This window comes from Idiotropiscis lumnitzeri, chromosome 18 (assembly GCF_059441095.1).
Source record: "Idiotropiscis lumnitzeri isolate Australia: NSW breed Sydney's pygmy pipehorse chromosome 18, RoL_Ilum_1.0, whole genome shotgun sequence".
Classification (NCBI taxonomy): domain Eukaryota; kingdom Metazoa; phylum Chordata; class Actinopteri; order Syngnathiformes; family Syngnathidae; genus Idiotropiscis; species Idiotropiscis lumnitzeri.
This window is the reverse complement of record NC_142408.1, coordinates 16,216,202-16,231,860: the sequence shown is the minus strand read 5'-3', so window position 1 is coordinate 16,231,860 and position 15,659 is coordinate 16,216,202. Positions and strand designations below refer to the sequence as shown.

The 15,659-nt window shown below is 44.0% G+C and overlaps 1 protein-coding gene across 1 annotated transcript; it reads right to left on the bottom strand.

Moving 5' to 3' along the window:
* Window positions 1-7,417: 7,417 nt before the first annotated feature.
* Window positions 7,418-15,659, bottom strand: LOC148319672 (uncharacterized). Its single transcript, XM_088281774.1, has 2 exons — window positions 14,890-15,659; window positions 7,418-10,342 (listed from the first exon to the last, which is right to left on the bottom strand). The coding sequence occupies exon 2, from the start codon at window positions 10,033-10,035 to the stop codon at window positions 8,086-8,088; it is 1,950 nt and encodes a 649-aa protein (XP_088137900.1). The 5' UTR covers window positions 10,036-10,342; window positions 14,890-15,659; the 3' UTR covers window positions 7,418-8,085.

Below are 15,659 nucleotides of genomic sequence, written 5' to 3'. Positions count from 1 at the left end.
CATCAGGTCGAACAGGTGGGAGTTTGGGTGGGCATTGTCTTTGACGATGTTGAGAGCCCTGCTGAGGCACCGGGCGGTGTAGATGTCCGACAGTGAGGGGAGAGGGCAGCCAATAATCCTTTGCGCTGTTTTGACTGTCCTCTGGAGCCTCACTCTGTCCGCCTCAGTGCAGCCGCTGTACCAGGTGGAGACACAGTACGTCAACAGGCTCTCGATGGATGAGTGGTAGAAGGCCAGCAGCAGCTTCCTGTCCAGGTTGAATTTCCTGAGGACTCTCAGGAAGTGCAGACGCTGGTGGACCTTCTTTACCACTGCTGTGGTGTTGTGAGTCCAAGAAAGGTCATCGGAGATCTGTACTCCCCGGAACTTGAACGTGTGGACCCTCTCCACACACACGCCTTCGATGCAGAGGGGGGGCGGTACCGTCCTCCTGAAGTCGACGACGATCTCCTTTGTTTTTGCAATGTTGAGTTGCAGTCTGTTGTCCTCGCACCAAGCCGTCAGCCTCTTTACCTCCTCTCTGTAGGCTGTCTCGTCACCTTCCGAGATCAGACCGACCACTGTCGTGTCGTCAGCAAACTTGATGATGGTGTTGTTGCCGTGGGCTGGGCTGCAGTCGTAGGTGTAGAGGGCGTATAGGAGAGGGCTCAGCACGCATCCTTGAGGGGAACCGGTGCTCAGCGTGCGGGTGGAGGACGTGTAGGGGCCGAGCAAAACAGTCTGGGGTCTGTTGGTCAGAAAGTCCAACATGCAGAGCAGTGTCGATGGCGTCCTCAGTGGATCTGTTAGCCCGGTATGCAAACTGGTAGGGGTCCAGAGTGGGAGGAAGGCAGTCCCTGATGTGCATGAGAACCAGCCTCTCGAAGCACTTCATGATGACTGGTGTGAGAGCAACAGGACGGTAGTCATTCAGGTGGACGGCGGGTGACTTTTTGGGGACAGGAATAATGGTGGAAGTTTTCAAGCAGGAGGGGGTGACTGCTTGAGCCAGGGAGCGGTTGAAGATCCTGCAGAAAACATGTGACAGTTGGTGGGCACATGCTCTGAGGACCTTGCCTGGTATTCCGTCGGGTCCAGTAGCTTTCCTGGGGTTAACAGCCAGGAGCGCGCGCCTCACATCGTGTTCCTCGACGGTGAGTGGGGGGGAGTTGGAGCATGAAGTGCAGGGGTGTGACGGTTGGGGCGAGTCAAAGCGAGCGAAGAAGCAGTTAAGCTCCTCTGCCAGCGATGCACTCGGGTCTACAGAGGTCGTGCTGCTGCCACGGAAGTTGGTGATGCTCCGTACACCCTGCCACACCTCCCGTGGTCTGTTGCTGGCAAGGTGGGCCTCCAGCCTCCCCTTGTAGATTGCCTTGGCTAGCTTGATGCCTTTGCTCAGGTAGGCACGAGCCACCTTGTACTGGGCTTTGTCGCCCGACCTGAAGGCAGCGTCACGGGCCTTGAGGAGAGAGCGGACCCTGCTGGACATCCAGGGCTTCGCATTTGGGAAGGTCCGTATGGTCCTGTGTAGGGACACAGTTTCCATGCAGAACTTGATGTAGTCCATCAAGGTCCTGATGATCAAAGAGGTCCCAGTTGGTGTCTTGAAAGCAGTGCTGTAATTCATTCATGGCGTCATCACGCCAGGTTTTCACAGTCTTTGTGGTGGGCCTGAATCTGCGCCTGAGAGGGGTGTACGCAGGTGCGAGCTGCAAGGACAGGTGGTCTGACTGGCCGAGGGGGGCGAGTGGGAGGGCCCTGTATGCGTGCTTGATGTTCGAGTACACATGGTCGAGAGTGTTGTCTACCCTCGTTGGGCACTTGACATGCTGGTGAAACTCTGCGAGTACAGTCTTTAAATTGGCCTTATTAAAGTCTCCCGCTACTATGTGAACGCCATCAGGGTGGGCCCGCTGATGTTTATTGATGACGCACGCGAGCAGCGAGAGCGCCGTGCTAGTGCTAGCGTCGGGAGGGATGTAAACAGCTGTGACGATCACTACCGTTAGCTCCCTCGGGAGAAAATAAGGCCGGCATTTAACGGACATGAACTCGATGTCGGGGGAAGAATGCTTCTCGACGATCGTGCTATCGCCGCACCAGTTCTCATGCACGTAAGCACAGAGCCCCCGCCCCTTCTCTTACCGGTGGCCCTCGTCCAATCCGCGCGATGTAGCGAGCGCCCAGTCAGCTGGATGCTAGCGTCGGGGACGTCGGCGTGCAGCCAGGATTCCGTGACGACGATCACACTGCGGTCTCGCACATAGCGGTTTCCCAGGATTTGTAATCCCAGATCGTTGATTTTATGGACCACGGATCTGGTGTTGGTGAGGTAGAGACTCGGCAGTGGTTGCCTGTGGGGCCGCCGTCGCAGCCGTAGCAAGACACCGGACCTGCAGCCCCGCTTCTGCTTCCTCTCTCTGCGTCGCCTGCGCCGCCTCCCGGTCCCGATGACAAGCCACGGTGAGCCGGGCGGCCTCGCCAGTTCGTCCGGAATTTAGCGATCATAGCAAAATTCCTCTGTGATGGTTATTTCGCATCGATATCCAATGTCCACGATGTCATGGCGGGTATATCGATGCTGTGCCTCAGTTGGTGCCAATAAGAGCAAGCAAACACTAATAAAAAGCAATAAGGAGCACTGGGAGGGAGAGCTGTTAGCCGCTGCGTCCATGCGCGGCGCCATCTTGGATTATATGTATATATATTTATATATATATAACGATCCATCCATCCATTTTCTTTACTGCTTCTCCTCACTAGGGTCGCGGAGGGTGCTGGAGCCTATCCCAGCTATCTTCGGGCAGTAGGCAGGGGACACCCTGAACTGAACGCAGATATATATATATATATACAGTAATACCCCGGTTATTGCGGTTAATGGGGGCCGAGACCACCCGCGAAAACTGAAAATCCGCGAAGTAGCGGCGCACCTTAAAAAAAATAAATAAAATAAAATACTTATATATACTTCGCACTTATATATATATATATATATACATATATATATATATATATATATATATATATATATATATATATATATATATATATATATATATATATATATATATATATATAGGTGCGAAGTAGTGGCGCACCTTCAAAAATGCTTAAAAAAAAAATATATATATATATATATATATATATACATATATATATATATATATATATATATGGGTAGAGAGAGAGAGAGTGAAATTCATGTTATAACAAAAAAAAAAAAAATTATTATTAAAACTTATTTTTTATTCCCCAGCCATTATTTTCGTATTTATTCAATTACTTCTTTTTGTATTTATTTAATTACTTCGACTTTTACCTGCTGGTACGCCGTCCGGTGTGCCCTGTGAATGTTATGATGTTGAGCAGGACTCTCCAAACGCAGACACGGGAAAAAAGGTGGTGATACAAAGATATTTATGATAATCACAATATAGTCAGTGTAATCAGCGCATCTCGCAGCAGCTGACGGCATGGCGCGAGACGATCGCTGGAGGAACGCCCACACAGCTGAAAAAACAAAAACACACGCGGCATGACAGGCACGGATCATGACAGTGAAATGAAAGGTGGCATTCTTCATTTATTTATTTATTCATTCATAACTGACAGCCTCACGCTACGCTCGTGCCCGGGCAGAAGAGGTGCTCCTATTCGGCTTAACTGTGACACACGCCCGCCCTCCTCCTCCTGAGCTTCCATTCGGTTAAACTTAGGGGCCGCTTGGAACCGCCCATGCCCGGGGAAGGTGCTCCTCTACGGCTTAACTGCCACGCACGCCGGCCGGAGCTCTGGTACGGTCCGAACTGCGCGAAACGTCGCCACCAATCGTGTCCGGGGGAACGTGCTCTTCTTCGTCCACTCTCTTCTTCGTCCACTCTCCTCTTCGGCGCACGCCGGCCGTCTAACCGCTCCAGCGCCCCTTCGTGCCGCTCGGCGAAACTACAATGCCCCCGAATATTTTTTAGACCCGCGAAGCACTGAAGCCGCGAAAGGTGAACCGCGAAGTAGCGGGGTATTACTGTATATATATATATATATATATATATATAAATATATATATATATAAATATATATATATATATATATATATACATAAAACTTAACTTATTAATCACAAACAATTCCATGATTAATCACGATTAATCACATTTTTCAACTACAATTTTTTGCGAAGCTTGTAACAGATATTTACTTGAATAATATCTTGAAATTGATGCAAAATCACCCAATAGGAAGTATATTTAATTCAAAGACTGTTCTAATAGCTTTCTTTGATTCTTGAATACGATCGAAATGGAGACATCTTTACAGCCATTTTTCTTTGAAACATTTCTCACAACTGCCCACAAGCGCCACACTCCAGCAGTGTTGGTTTGCAAGGCCCAGTGGTCACTTGAACACGATGTTTTTTTCTGAGGCGTGCGAAGGATGTACAGCTAATATTTCGCAATATTTGCAAAGTATGCTAATTAGTTTTTAAGTCAATCAAACTGAGGTAATTGAGTTAAACAGCTAATTGAGTTAAAATATTTAACTGAGTTAAAACATTTTGGATTAATCACCTGTATACAGTGAACCCCCGGTTATCGCGGTTAATGGGGACCGAGACCACCCGCGAAAACTGAAAATCCGCGAAGTAGCGTCGCACCTTCAAAAAAAAAAAAAAAAAAAAAAAAAACACTGTGTGTATATATATATACTTCGCACCTATATATATATTTATATATATATATCTATATATATACACTGGTAGAGAGAGAGAGAGTGAAATTCATGTTATAACAAAAAACTAATATTATTAAAACTTATTTTTTTATTCCCCAGCCATTATTTTTGTATTTATTCAATTACTTCTTTTTGTATTTATTTAATTACTTTGACTTTTACCTGCTGGTACGCCGTCCGGTGTGCCCTGTGAATGTTATGATCCTCCAGCAGAACTGGAGGATTGAACAGGACTCTCCAAACGCAGACACGGGAAAAAAGGTGGTGATACGAAGATAGTGTAGCGACTTTGTAAATAATTCAAGGGTTCTGTGTTTTCCTCTTTTCTGTGGAGGCTGTGAAGGCAGCAGGGGAGTGAACGTTATGTTGTTGTCGTTGTGTTGCTCTGTCTCTGATCGGCGTGGTTGCGGCCAACAGCAGCCGTTTTTGGCTTAATAATAAAAGCGTTCGCTGATGGACAAATTGGCCTGATTTATTATACAACGTTACAATATTTATTATAATCACAATATAGTCAGTGTAATCAGCGCGTCTCGCAGCAGCTGATGGCATGGCGCGAGATGATCGCTGGAGGAACGCCCACACAGCTGAAAAAACAAAAACACACGCGGCATGACAGGCACGGATCATGACAGTGAAATGAAAGGTGGCATTCTTCATTTATTTATTTATTCATTCAAAACTGACAGCCTCGCTCTCCGCCGTTGCCCGGGCGGAAGGTGCTCCTATTCGGCTTAACTACCACACACGCCGGCCGGTCTCCTTCAGAGCTCACGCACGGTCCCGAACGAAGCCAAATGTCGCCGCGCGAGTGCCCGGGCGGAAGTTGTTTATCTTCGGCTTGACAGCCACACACGCCGGCCGGTCTCCTTCGGAGCTCACGCACGGTCCCGAACGAAGCCAAATGTCGCCGCGCGAGTGCCCGGGCGGAAGTTGTTTATCTTCGGCTTGACAGCCACACACGCCGGCCGGTCTCCTTCGGAGCTCACGCACGGTCCCGAACGAAGCCAAATGTCGCCGCGCGAGTGCCCGGGCGGAAGTTGTTTATCTTCGGCTTGACAGCCACACACGCCGGTCGGTCTCCTTCGGAGCTCACGCACGGTGTCCGATCGTGTCCGTCGCCACTAATCGTGTCCGGGGGAACCTGCTCTTCTTCGGCCACTCTCTTCTTCGGCCACTCTCCTCTTCGGCGCACGCCGGCCGTCTAACCGCTTCAGCGCCCCCTTGTGCCGCTCGGCGAAACTACAATGCTCCCGAATATTTTTTAGACCCGCGAAGCACTGAACCCGCGAAAGGTGAACCGCGAAGTAGCGGGGGTTCACTGTATATATTAGGGCTGGGCGATAAACCGAAAATTTACAGTTACCGAAATGTATTACAATGACCGACATCATTTTGCCCATGTCTGTAAATTCGGTGTCTAAAAAAAAGAAAAGAAAAAGAAGTCTTTTCTGTCTGCGGCGATGTTCATGCCCCTTTAAGACGGCTACAGCGCGTGTCGTCACGTGACTCCACCCTTCTGAACAAGAGTGTAAACAAGACGCGTTCGTAGCTGGCGATTCAAATTCAGAAGCGGCTGACACGGCTGAAGACGAAGTAACGTTAGTTGAAATTGTTCCTCTCGCGCTTGTCCCGAAAAGAAATTCGACATCTGTCGTTTGGAAATGTTTTGGGTTCCATAAAGACGATGTTTAAGCAAAAGAACATGAACTACAAAGTGCATCGTAAGCACCAAAACAGCGCGTCCAACCTTTACTTTTTCACCACCCACAACACAACCATGCTGTTGACTTGGAGCTTGTGCTAAAAGTTCAAAGTGAGGAGCAAGTTTGGACAAGTAACAACAGCCCATAACGGAGGCGACACCATACGAGAGAACGTCTCAGAGGTGGACGCGATAGCCGAGCACATAGCTCTAAAGATATAGCTCCTCTAGTTACAGTGGAGCGCAGAGGATTGAAACGCCTCATGAAAGTAGCCGACAAGAGGTACAAAAATATTTGTTGCAAACCATACTTCCCGATATGGACAACATCGGGACGGGAGCGGAGACATGTCAAGCATTTTTGCATCCACATCCGACTTGTGGTCGAGTCGCAACATGCATCCCTGTTTGAGCCTGAATGTGCAGTACATAGACGACAAGTGACAACCGCGCACCAGCGTACTCGAGACGGCATTTTCCTGATGAAGCACACTTGTTTATTTGGCACTGGCATTCCATTGACATTTTTTTCCTTCTATTTAGCATTTTGTTTACAGGTGACTAGCTCCTTTGCACATGGCAGTATTTATATTGTTTACAAATTGTTTACCTTTACACAAATCTAGGCCTTTGCAAATGGCATTACAGGATCTCGGCACAATCTATTTGCAGAAAAAGATTTTGTGAGAGGTACCCTTTTTCTCCTGTTCTTTGTGACATTGTTCAAATCATGCAAAGCAAGCTATTTGGAATGTTTATACGAATGTTTTTGTACTTTTATTTTTCACTGAAAGTAATGTGTACCAGCTGGTCAATAAAAAACAGTCAATATGCATTTCCTGCATTTATTTAGATTTTGGTCCTTAGGGGGAATTTATCGTGCATTTATCGTTATCGAGGTAAAATTGCCCAATTTACCGCTGTCAGGTTCGCCAATTTGACATATAGTGTTCGTGCGCTAAAAGGAGAGACAAACAGCTCTTGTGGAGACAGAAAGGTTAAACAAAGTTTATTTGACAACTTTATCTCCCCTCCCGTTCCTCGATGCTTTTCACACATTCCCTTTTATAACATCGGGGAATCAGATTACACTCAAGGGTGGTACAGTTCGTCTTCTCAAAAGCTGGTTCAGTCCGGTTTATCATTGGGGTGTCGCCATGGATCGCAGCTGACTTTGACGTCAACATCCTTTATCAGGACCCAGTTGCTTGCTTCAGACTTCGATGCCAACTTATCAGGGCTCTTCTGGATGTTGTTTACTTCTGAAGAAGTGCCACCGCCCCGCCAATTGCAGACACCTCCCTGCAGTAGAGGTGTCTCCCTGTATCACCCCGTCACACTGCAAACACTCAGCATAGTTCACTATATTAAACTGCAACATGTTATATGCACTACATATTAAAATAAGCTGCATCACGGCAAATGTATAATAACCTCTTAATATTATTCTAACATTCCCTCCTGTTTATTCTACATTTGCCCCAAAAAATTATCATCAATGGAACTTCCAAGGATTTAATTCCATCAAATCATTAGCTTGATAGCAAATGTAGACCCCTTTATCATTCTTTATTTATTTATTAATTTTTTTATTTTTTATTTTTATTTTTATTTTTTTTTATTTTTTATTTGAGCGTTTTGGATTAACGAATAGTATCTCCCAGGTAAATTCAGTCGTCGTCATCAACTTGGTCATCAGTGTCTCCTCCATCACCAGCACTTCTGTAATCAATCAAAGGATATATTTCCCGTAGTTTGGAATTTGTTGGAGCGAGAGCTGTTGAGATAAGTCGGACAATCAAAACGCGAATGCAGGGAATACAACAACATCCACACAGTACAAGGATTGAGGTGAACATTGTTATAGAAATCATTACCGAAAATACCAAATTTTTATATTTACCAAACGTTTTGTTCCACCACTCATCCCATGCAGAGGTACTCACACCTGAGTGTTCCTTCAGCTTTCGGTTCAGGGCGCGCAAGCCTGTAATGGCTCTTGTGAGGGACCCTTCCGGAGAAGTGTTGTTAGGAATGAAAGTGCAACACTGATCCCCAATCACGGCGCAAACCCCTCCTCTCTCTGCCAACAGCATGTCCACAGCGATGCGGTTTTGAAATGCCATGAGTGATGTTGCTGCCAATTGTTCTTTAATAGCTATAAATCCTTCTTCAGTGAAGTTCCCCAATCTTTGCACGTTATAGTGTATGTAGTTTATTCGATCCACATTCTTATTCGGTGTAATCCAAAGGAGAATGGACTCGAACCCCGCTGCGATTTGATTTACCAACTTATACTCATCTGGTACGCCCCTTGGTTGGCCAATTGCATCCAAATAGGTCATATCACCATCCCTCCAGGAAGCACTTCGTCTTTTCCTGGCGTAATAATAGGGGGATTCGTGGGCTTCAACTGCTCTTTGAATGTCCCCTGCTGTGGATGGAAAAATAGACACTGGTAAGAGAAGTGACACCAATGCACAAGTTCCAACTGCGTCCTTTAATGAATCAAATAATTTAGTACCCCCACACCACCACCACACATCGCTGCGTGGCAGTAGTGTACCTGATTGGAGCAGAGTTGTTTTGCACCACGCTGATGATAAGCCTCCCACTCTATTTTGTGTTCCTGTAAGATTAACACAAGTAAAGTTAGCCACTGCCACATCGGTCGAAAAGATAGGCTTATCTTTCGTTGCTTTCGTAGCCGGGTAGACATCATTCCAAGCAATGCAATCCGCATTAGGCGTCAATTTTGTCATTACTTCTAAAAGGCATGTCGATGGAAGAGCTGCTGGAATTACTCGTAGCAATGGTCTCGGGCCCATACATGAAACACAGCTAGAATTTGCAGTCTTAGCAGCTGATTCCATTAATAGTAGCCAATTATTTCCTAATTGGGTAACTCCTGTAACAGCCAAAAAGTGATCATCTACAGAGAGTTTTCCTTTAAATTTTAGCACCATTTTAGATCGTTTTTTCATCGAAGTTTTGGTCTCTATATTTTTTATAGGGGTAGCCTCAACGGGATTCTCTAAAATGGTAGATACACAAATTACAATAGTATGATAAGGATCTACCCCTTGAGAATATGGGCTTAAATCTAATTCTTCACACGGATTATTGTCGCATCCCCAATTTGTCGAGTTAATAGTTAACTGAATTCCTATCGCTACGTGTGTTAATGAAAGTTTCTTCCGCAAAGTTTTTGCACATTTTTCAGTCGTCCAGTCAGACCAGTCTTGTCCCGTTTCTGCTACCAGTCCATCCCATCTTCTAGTTCTCACAGTTAAGTACCATGTGTACCGGCGTCCATAACTTTGCGCACTATACGCATGTTGTCCTACTTTGAAAACGGATGCTTCACTCAATTTAACTTCAGACCATGGTATAATAGCAGTTGTCACCTTGTTAGTCGGCAAACAAATCATTGTTGCTGAGTCAGCAATGCTGTTGCTCCTAGCGCATGATGTAAAGTCCATCTTATCAGGTAACCTAAGATTTTTAGTTGAATGTCCATTATTATTATTTATCGGTGTATATGTTGGTGTATACAAAGCTTTCACTGCAACCAAGGCTGCACAACACAAAATCTCAAACTTTATCCACGCGAAAGTCATATCGGCCGAGAGACCCCTAATAGGGTAGGGTGGCTTATAGTTCTTCACTGGCCTAAAATGTTTTCAGATCCTATTGATCTGCCCCCACCTAGTCACCAGGCTTGCCTACCTTCCCCTTGTCGGGTGTCTCGGTTGAGATGACCTTCTTACAATGCGCAAGGTGGATCCAGGTGTTTCGTGCTGCAATTTTTACTGCAGTTGGTGTGGTCAGCAGAACTTGGTGAGGGCCTTCCCACTTCGGAGAGTTCCAGTGTTTCCTTTTTAGGCTCCTGATCAGAACCCAGTCTCCCGGAACGACCTGTTCGTCCTGTTGAAGAGAAGTACACTCGCTTGCTGGCAATATCAATTCATTTCTTTTCTCTAAAGTTTTCCTCATGTAATCGGCTAGGTTGGCCTCATTATCAATTTCCCACTGTGTGGAAAAATAAGGTACCCTATATGGTCTGCCAAAAAGAACTTCATAAGGTGTTAGTCCTGTGGAACTTGTAATATTGATATGCAATTTTACAAGATCTATACATTGAGTCCATGGACGTTTAGTTTCTTCCATACATTTTTTCAGTCTATTTTTTATCGTTCCATTCATTCTTTCCACCAGGCCTGCACTTTGAGGGTGGTATGAACAATGGTGTTTTAAATCTATGTGAAACATTTGCCCTATTTTATTGATGATTGTATTCACGAAGTGTGTTCCATTATCACTATAGATTATTTCTGGTATACCATACCTTGGTATTATATCTTTACATAATGATTTTGCAACTGTCAGTGCATCTTGTTGTTTTGCTGGAAAAATTTCTACCCATTTTGAGTATGCATCAATAATAACAAGACAATATTTCTTCCCCTCGCTTTTACTCAATTCAATAAAATCCATATGGATTCGTTGGAAAGGGTATGTTGCTTGAGGAAACTGTCCTCTTTTTGGGCGCATGTTTCCCTGAGAATTGTGTCGAGCACAGATCATACAGGTTCTACAAAATCTTTTTGAGAAAAAATTAAAGCCATATGTTGTATAGAATTGGTTTATCTGTCTTACCATCCCTCCCGTTGATACATGTGATACACCATGTGTCAAAATAGCAGCCCATCGAAAAAGATTTCTTGGAAGAATCGGCTTCTTTTCTGAACTGATATATATACCATTAGCTAAAGTAGCTCCTCTGTCTAACCATAATTTTTGCTCCTGTATAGGACTTTGTTGCTGCATGTCTATAAGGATGTGGTCTCGCAGGACGTTATCTGGCGGCGCACACTCGGCCACACCTATGAGTGGCTTGGTGGCTGCTTTTTTCGCTGCCTTATCTGCGAACGCGTTTCCTAAAGTAATTTCATTAGTGCCCACAGTGTGTGCGGAACACTTACATATTGCAATTTGGCTTGGTAATTGAACAGCATATAACAATTTGGATAGGAGTTCAGCATGTGTTACGGGTTTTCCAACGGATGTTATCATTCCTCTATTTTTCCAATATTGCGCAAATACATGACATGTTGAAAAAGCATATTGACTGTCAGTATAAATTGTTACTGCTTTACCAGTCATTAACTTACATGCCTCAGTTAGGGCTACCAACTCAGCAGCTTGGGCTGAATAATGAGAAGGAAGTGGTTCTGATTTTAACACCGTGTCTATTGTGACCACCGCATAACCAGTTTGTGTTTTCCCGAATTCATTTTTCCTAGATGACCCGTCAACGAAAAGAATAATTCCGTTCTGTAAGGGTTGATCTTTTAGATCAGCCCTGCACTTAGTCGTTTGCTCAGCCAGTTCCTGACAATCATGTTGTACACCATCATCAGGGAGTGGCATTAAAGTTGCTGGATTTAAACCTGTGCATCTTTCTAATGTGAGGTGCGGTTGTGATAACAAAACAGCCATACAGGATAAGTGTCGTGCTGGTGATAAGAATACCATGTTTGTCTGCAGTAGCAGTGCAGATACTGCATGTGGGACTTTTAAGGTCAATGGATGAAAAAGCACGACTGCTGAGCTGCTCTCTACAGCTAGTGACGCTGCCACAACAGCTCTTACGCAATGAGGAAGCGCACGTGTCACATTGTCTAACTTTGAAGAATAATACGCCACAGGTCTTAGTTTATCACCATGTTGTTGAGCCAATAATGATGTCATGTAGTCACCCTTGCAATCCACCATCTGGACGAAAGGCTTAGAATAATCTGGCAAGGCCAAGGCCGTACTAGACACTAAGGCCTGCTTGATATCACAGAATGCCCGCTCTGATTCTGTGGACCACCGCAAAGGTGAAGACACTTTTAAACTATCTTCATATATCAATTTGGAAAGTGGTGCAACTATTTCTGCATAATTTGGAATCCACGTTCTACAATAATTCGTTAGTCCCAAAAATGACATCATCTGTTTTTTAGTTAAAGGTTTAGGAGCGTGCAAGACAGCTATTTTCCTGTCTTCTAAAATTGTTCTTCCTTTTTTACTTAAATTATGACCCAAATATTTAACCTCTTCTTTCCACAACTGTAATTTGTTTTTATTTACCTTGTGTCCTTCCTTCGCTAAATGACACAATAAAGCAACAGTGTCTCTTTTACTATTTTGTATGTTTGTTGAAGCTAATAAAATGTCATCCACATATAACAAGACTTGGCTTCCGCATGGCGGTTCAAATGTAGACATACTAGCTGTCATAATTTGGGAATAAATTGTAGGGCTTTCACAGTACCCTTGTGGTAATCTGGTAAATGTATATTTTTTCCCTTTATGTGTAAACGCAAACCAGTACTGACTATCTTCATGAACAGGGACTGAGAAAAATGCGTTGCTCACGTCGATTACTGTAAAGACCGCTGCGTCTGGTCTTAATGAATTTAATAAAGTATGTGGATCAGGGACACAGGGTGCCCTATGTACTACGGCGGAATTTACTGCTTGTAGGTCTTGGACCATTCTCCAGCCTACAGAAGGCGGAGCCTTTTTTACTGGAAAAATAGGTGTATTACATGGAGAATCTGGACACTCAATTATTACTCCTGCACTAATCAATGATTCAATCACTGGTTGTATTCCCGCCAACGCATCTGGTTTTAATGGATATTGTTTAATACAAGGTCGATATTCTGTTTTTGGTTTAATTTGTACGGGTTGCGCGCTTCTAATAAGTCCTACGTCTGACGGTAATGTTGCCCATAGGAAATCTGGTACTTCCTTTAAACTGTCTTCCTCTTCCTTCGTCAAGAGATAAGAACCTCCTTTTTGTCATATTCGGTGAAGGAAACGACTCGCATCGGCCTGCACTTCCCAAAACAATGCTTTTCTTGTCATCCTTTCCATCTCACTATGCTCCACACCTTGCACTTTATTATCTGGTTTCCAATCATCTGCATGTCTACCTCTTTGAACAAACGATCCTAATTCTCTCCATCTTAATTCAAAGGGTTTAAATAAAGATATGTGTGGTGTTATTCCCTTGTATAAATGATTTAAAGTATGAGGCAGTCTAACTCCTGCACCTGCAGTCCCCAGTTTATCAGTATACAAATAATCAATTACTATTTTTTCGGGTGTGTTTTTGTATAATTCAGTCTCATAGTTAAGATCTGGGCCTGGAGTCTGTTTATACCACATTGTTACGTGGAGGGCGTTTTTATCCATTTCATCCTGCGGTTTTTTCATAAAATGTTTAGCTTCTCGAAGTAATTTTTCCCCAGTACGAAATGGCGGTTTGTTCGTCATGTGTAGCAAATAATAAAAATGCGGTTCTCCAAGGCCTTTTATCACATGCAAATCTGATTTTGTTATTTCATATTTTCTTTTTACCACCATATTTCCCCCAACTGTCGGTACTAACGCTAACCCCAATCTACACATCCCATCTCTTCCCAGCAAATTTACTGGACAATTTGCTTTATAGCTTTATTCCCGGTCGATTCGGGTGATATAGGAAGTGGCGGATATAAGGATGATTGGAGGGATTTTTTATTTTTTACAACCCCTACGGGACCTGTTTCGTTATCTTCTTTTCTTTGAAACATAATTTCATCCTCTTCCCATTTTCCTTTATCTGCGTTTTCTTTTTTGGTTTTGTTATTCTTATCTATTTTTCGTCTCAGTGCCATTGTCATCCAAAATTCTGTATCTTCATATCCATCTTTATCCATCTTTTTTACATTATTTTTTCGTTTTATTTTTATCTTATCTTGTAAATCGACTATTTTGTGTGTATTAAGCTGACCAGTGAATTCATATTTTGTTATCCATGAGTTTAAATGTTTTACTTTATCCGGACATATAAATTTCCAGTCCTTACACGTTAATTGTTGTTTCGGATCGTTTTTGTTAGCTTTTTTACTGTTTGATTTCCCCATGTTGCAAGACAGTGGTTCACCTAGGGTGACTAACCTGTCCTCCAGTCCCTGAACAGGCTGACAATTACTCTGTTTTAGGTAATTCCCAAGCTTCTGCTTCCCAGACAGTTGTCAGTTAAATTTCCTGTTCCAAAATGAGGTTGCAAGCCTCCATGCACCCTTTTACATTCACACTATTTTTCCCTTTTTATTTATTTTTTTTCCCCTCGTCTTTTTTCCCCTTATTTCTCTTTTTTCCCCTTTCAAACGCGCGTGGAGGATACACCCCTGTTATCCTCTATCAGTGTTATAGACTATCTCTGTCTCTTCACGTAACATTGACTAGTATTCTTACGGTTTTACACAGTTTTAAAGACTTACTCTGTCTAGTCCCCACAATATCCCCACGGAATTTAACTACTTACTTGCAGAGGAGTCCGCCCTCCTGTTAACGCAGAATTTAACTACGTACCCCTTCAAATGCCCACATTTATCACACTCGTTCATCACATTCGGACTTCACACACTCACCCAAGATGAGCTGAACGTCTCTCTCCGCAGCCGCCCTTCAACTTTCAGCATCCAGTAGCAAAGTCGAGGACCAGGTCCAAAAAAATAATAAAAAAAGATAAACAAAAAACAAAAAAAAAGAAAAGAAATCCTGGAAAAAAATAAAAAATAAATCCTTGTTGTGGCCACGATTGTCCTCGGTCGTCGGCTTCGCCCCTGGACGCCTCCAGTATGTTGGGTCCACGGCTCTGAAGGACCAATTGTATGTCAGGTTCGCCAATTTGACATATAGTGTTCGTGCGCTAAAAGGAGAGACAAACAGCTCTTGTGGAGACAGAAAGGTTAAACAAAGTTTATTTGACAACTTTATCTCCCCTCCCGTTCCTCGATGCTTTTCACACATTCCCTTTTATAACATCGGGGAATCAGATTACACTCAAGGGTGGTACAGTTCGTCTTCTCAAAAGCTGGTTCAGTCCGGTTTATCATTGGGGTGTCGCCATGGATCGCAGCTGACTTTGACGTCAACATCCTTTATCAGGACCCAGTTGCTTGCTTCAGACTTCGATGCCAACTTATCAGGGCTCTTCTGGATGTTGTTTACTTCTGAAGAAGTGCCACCGCCCCGCCAATTGCAGACACCTCCCTGCAGTAGAGGTGTCTCCCTGTATCACCCCGTCACACTGCAAACACTCAGCATAGTTCACTATATTAAACTGCAACATGTTATATGCACTACATATTAAAATAAGCTGCATCACGGCAAATGTATAATAACCTCTTAATATTAT

What these genes read in the sequence shown, in the direction of transcription:
- LOC148319672 (XM_088281774.1), bottom strand. Translation starts at nt 10,035, where the DNA reads ATGACTTTCGCGTGGATAAAGTTTGAGATTTTGTGTTGTGCAGCCTTG.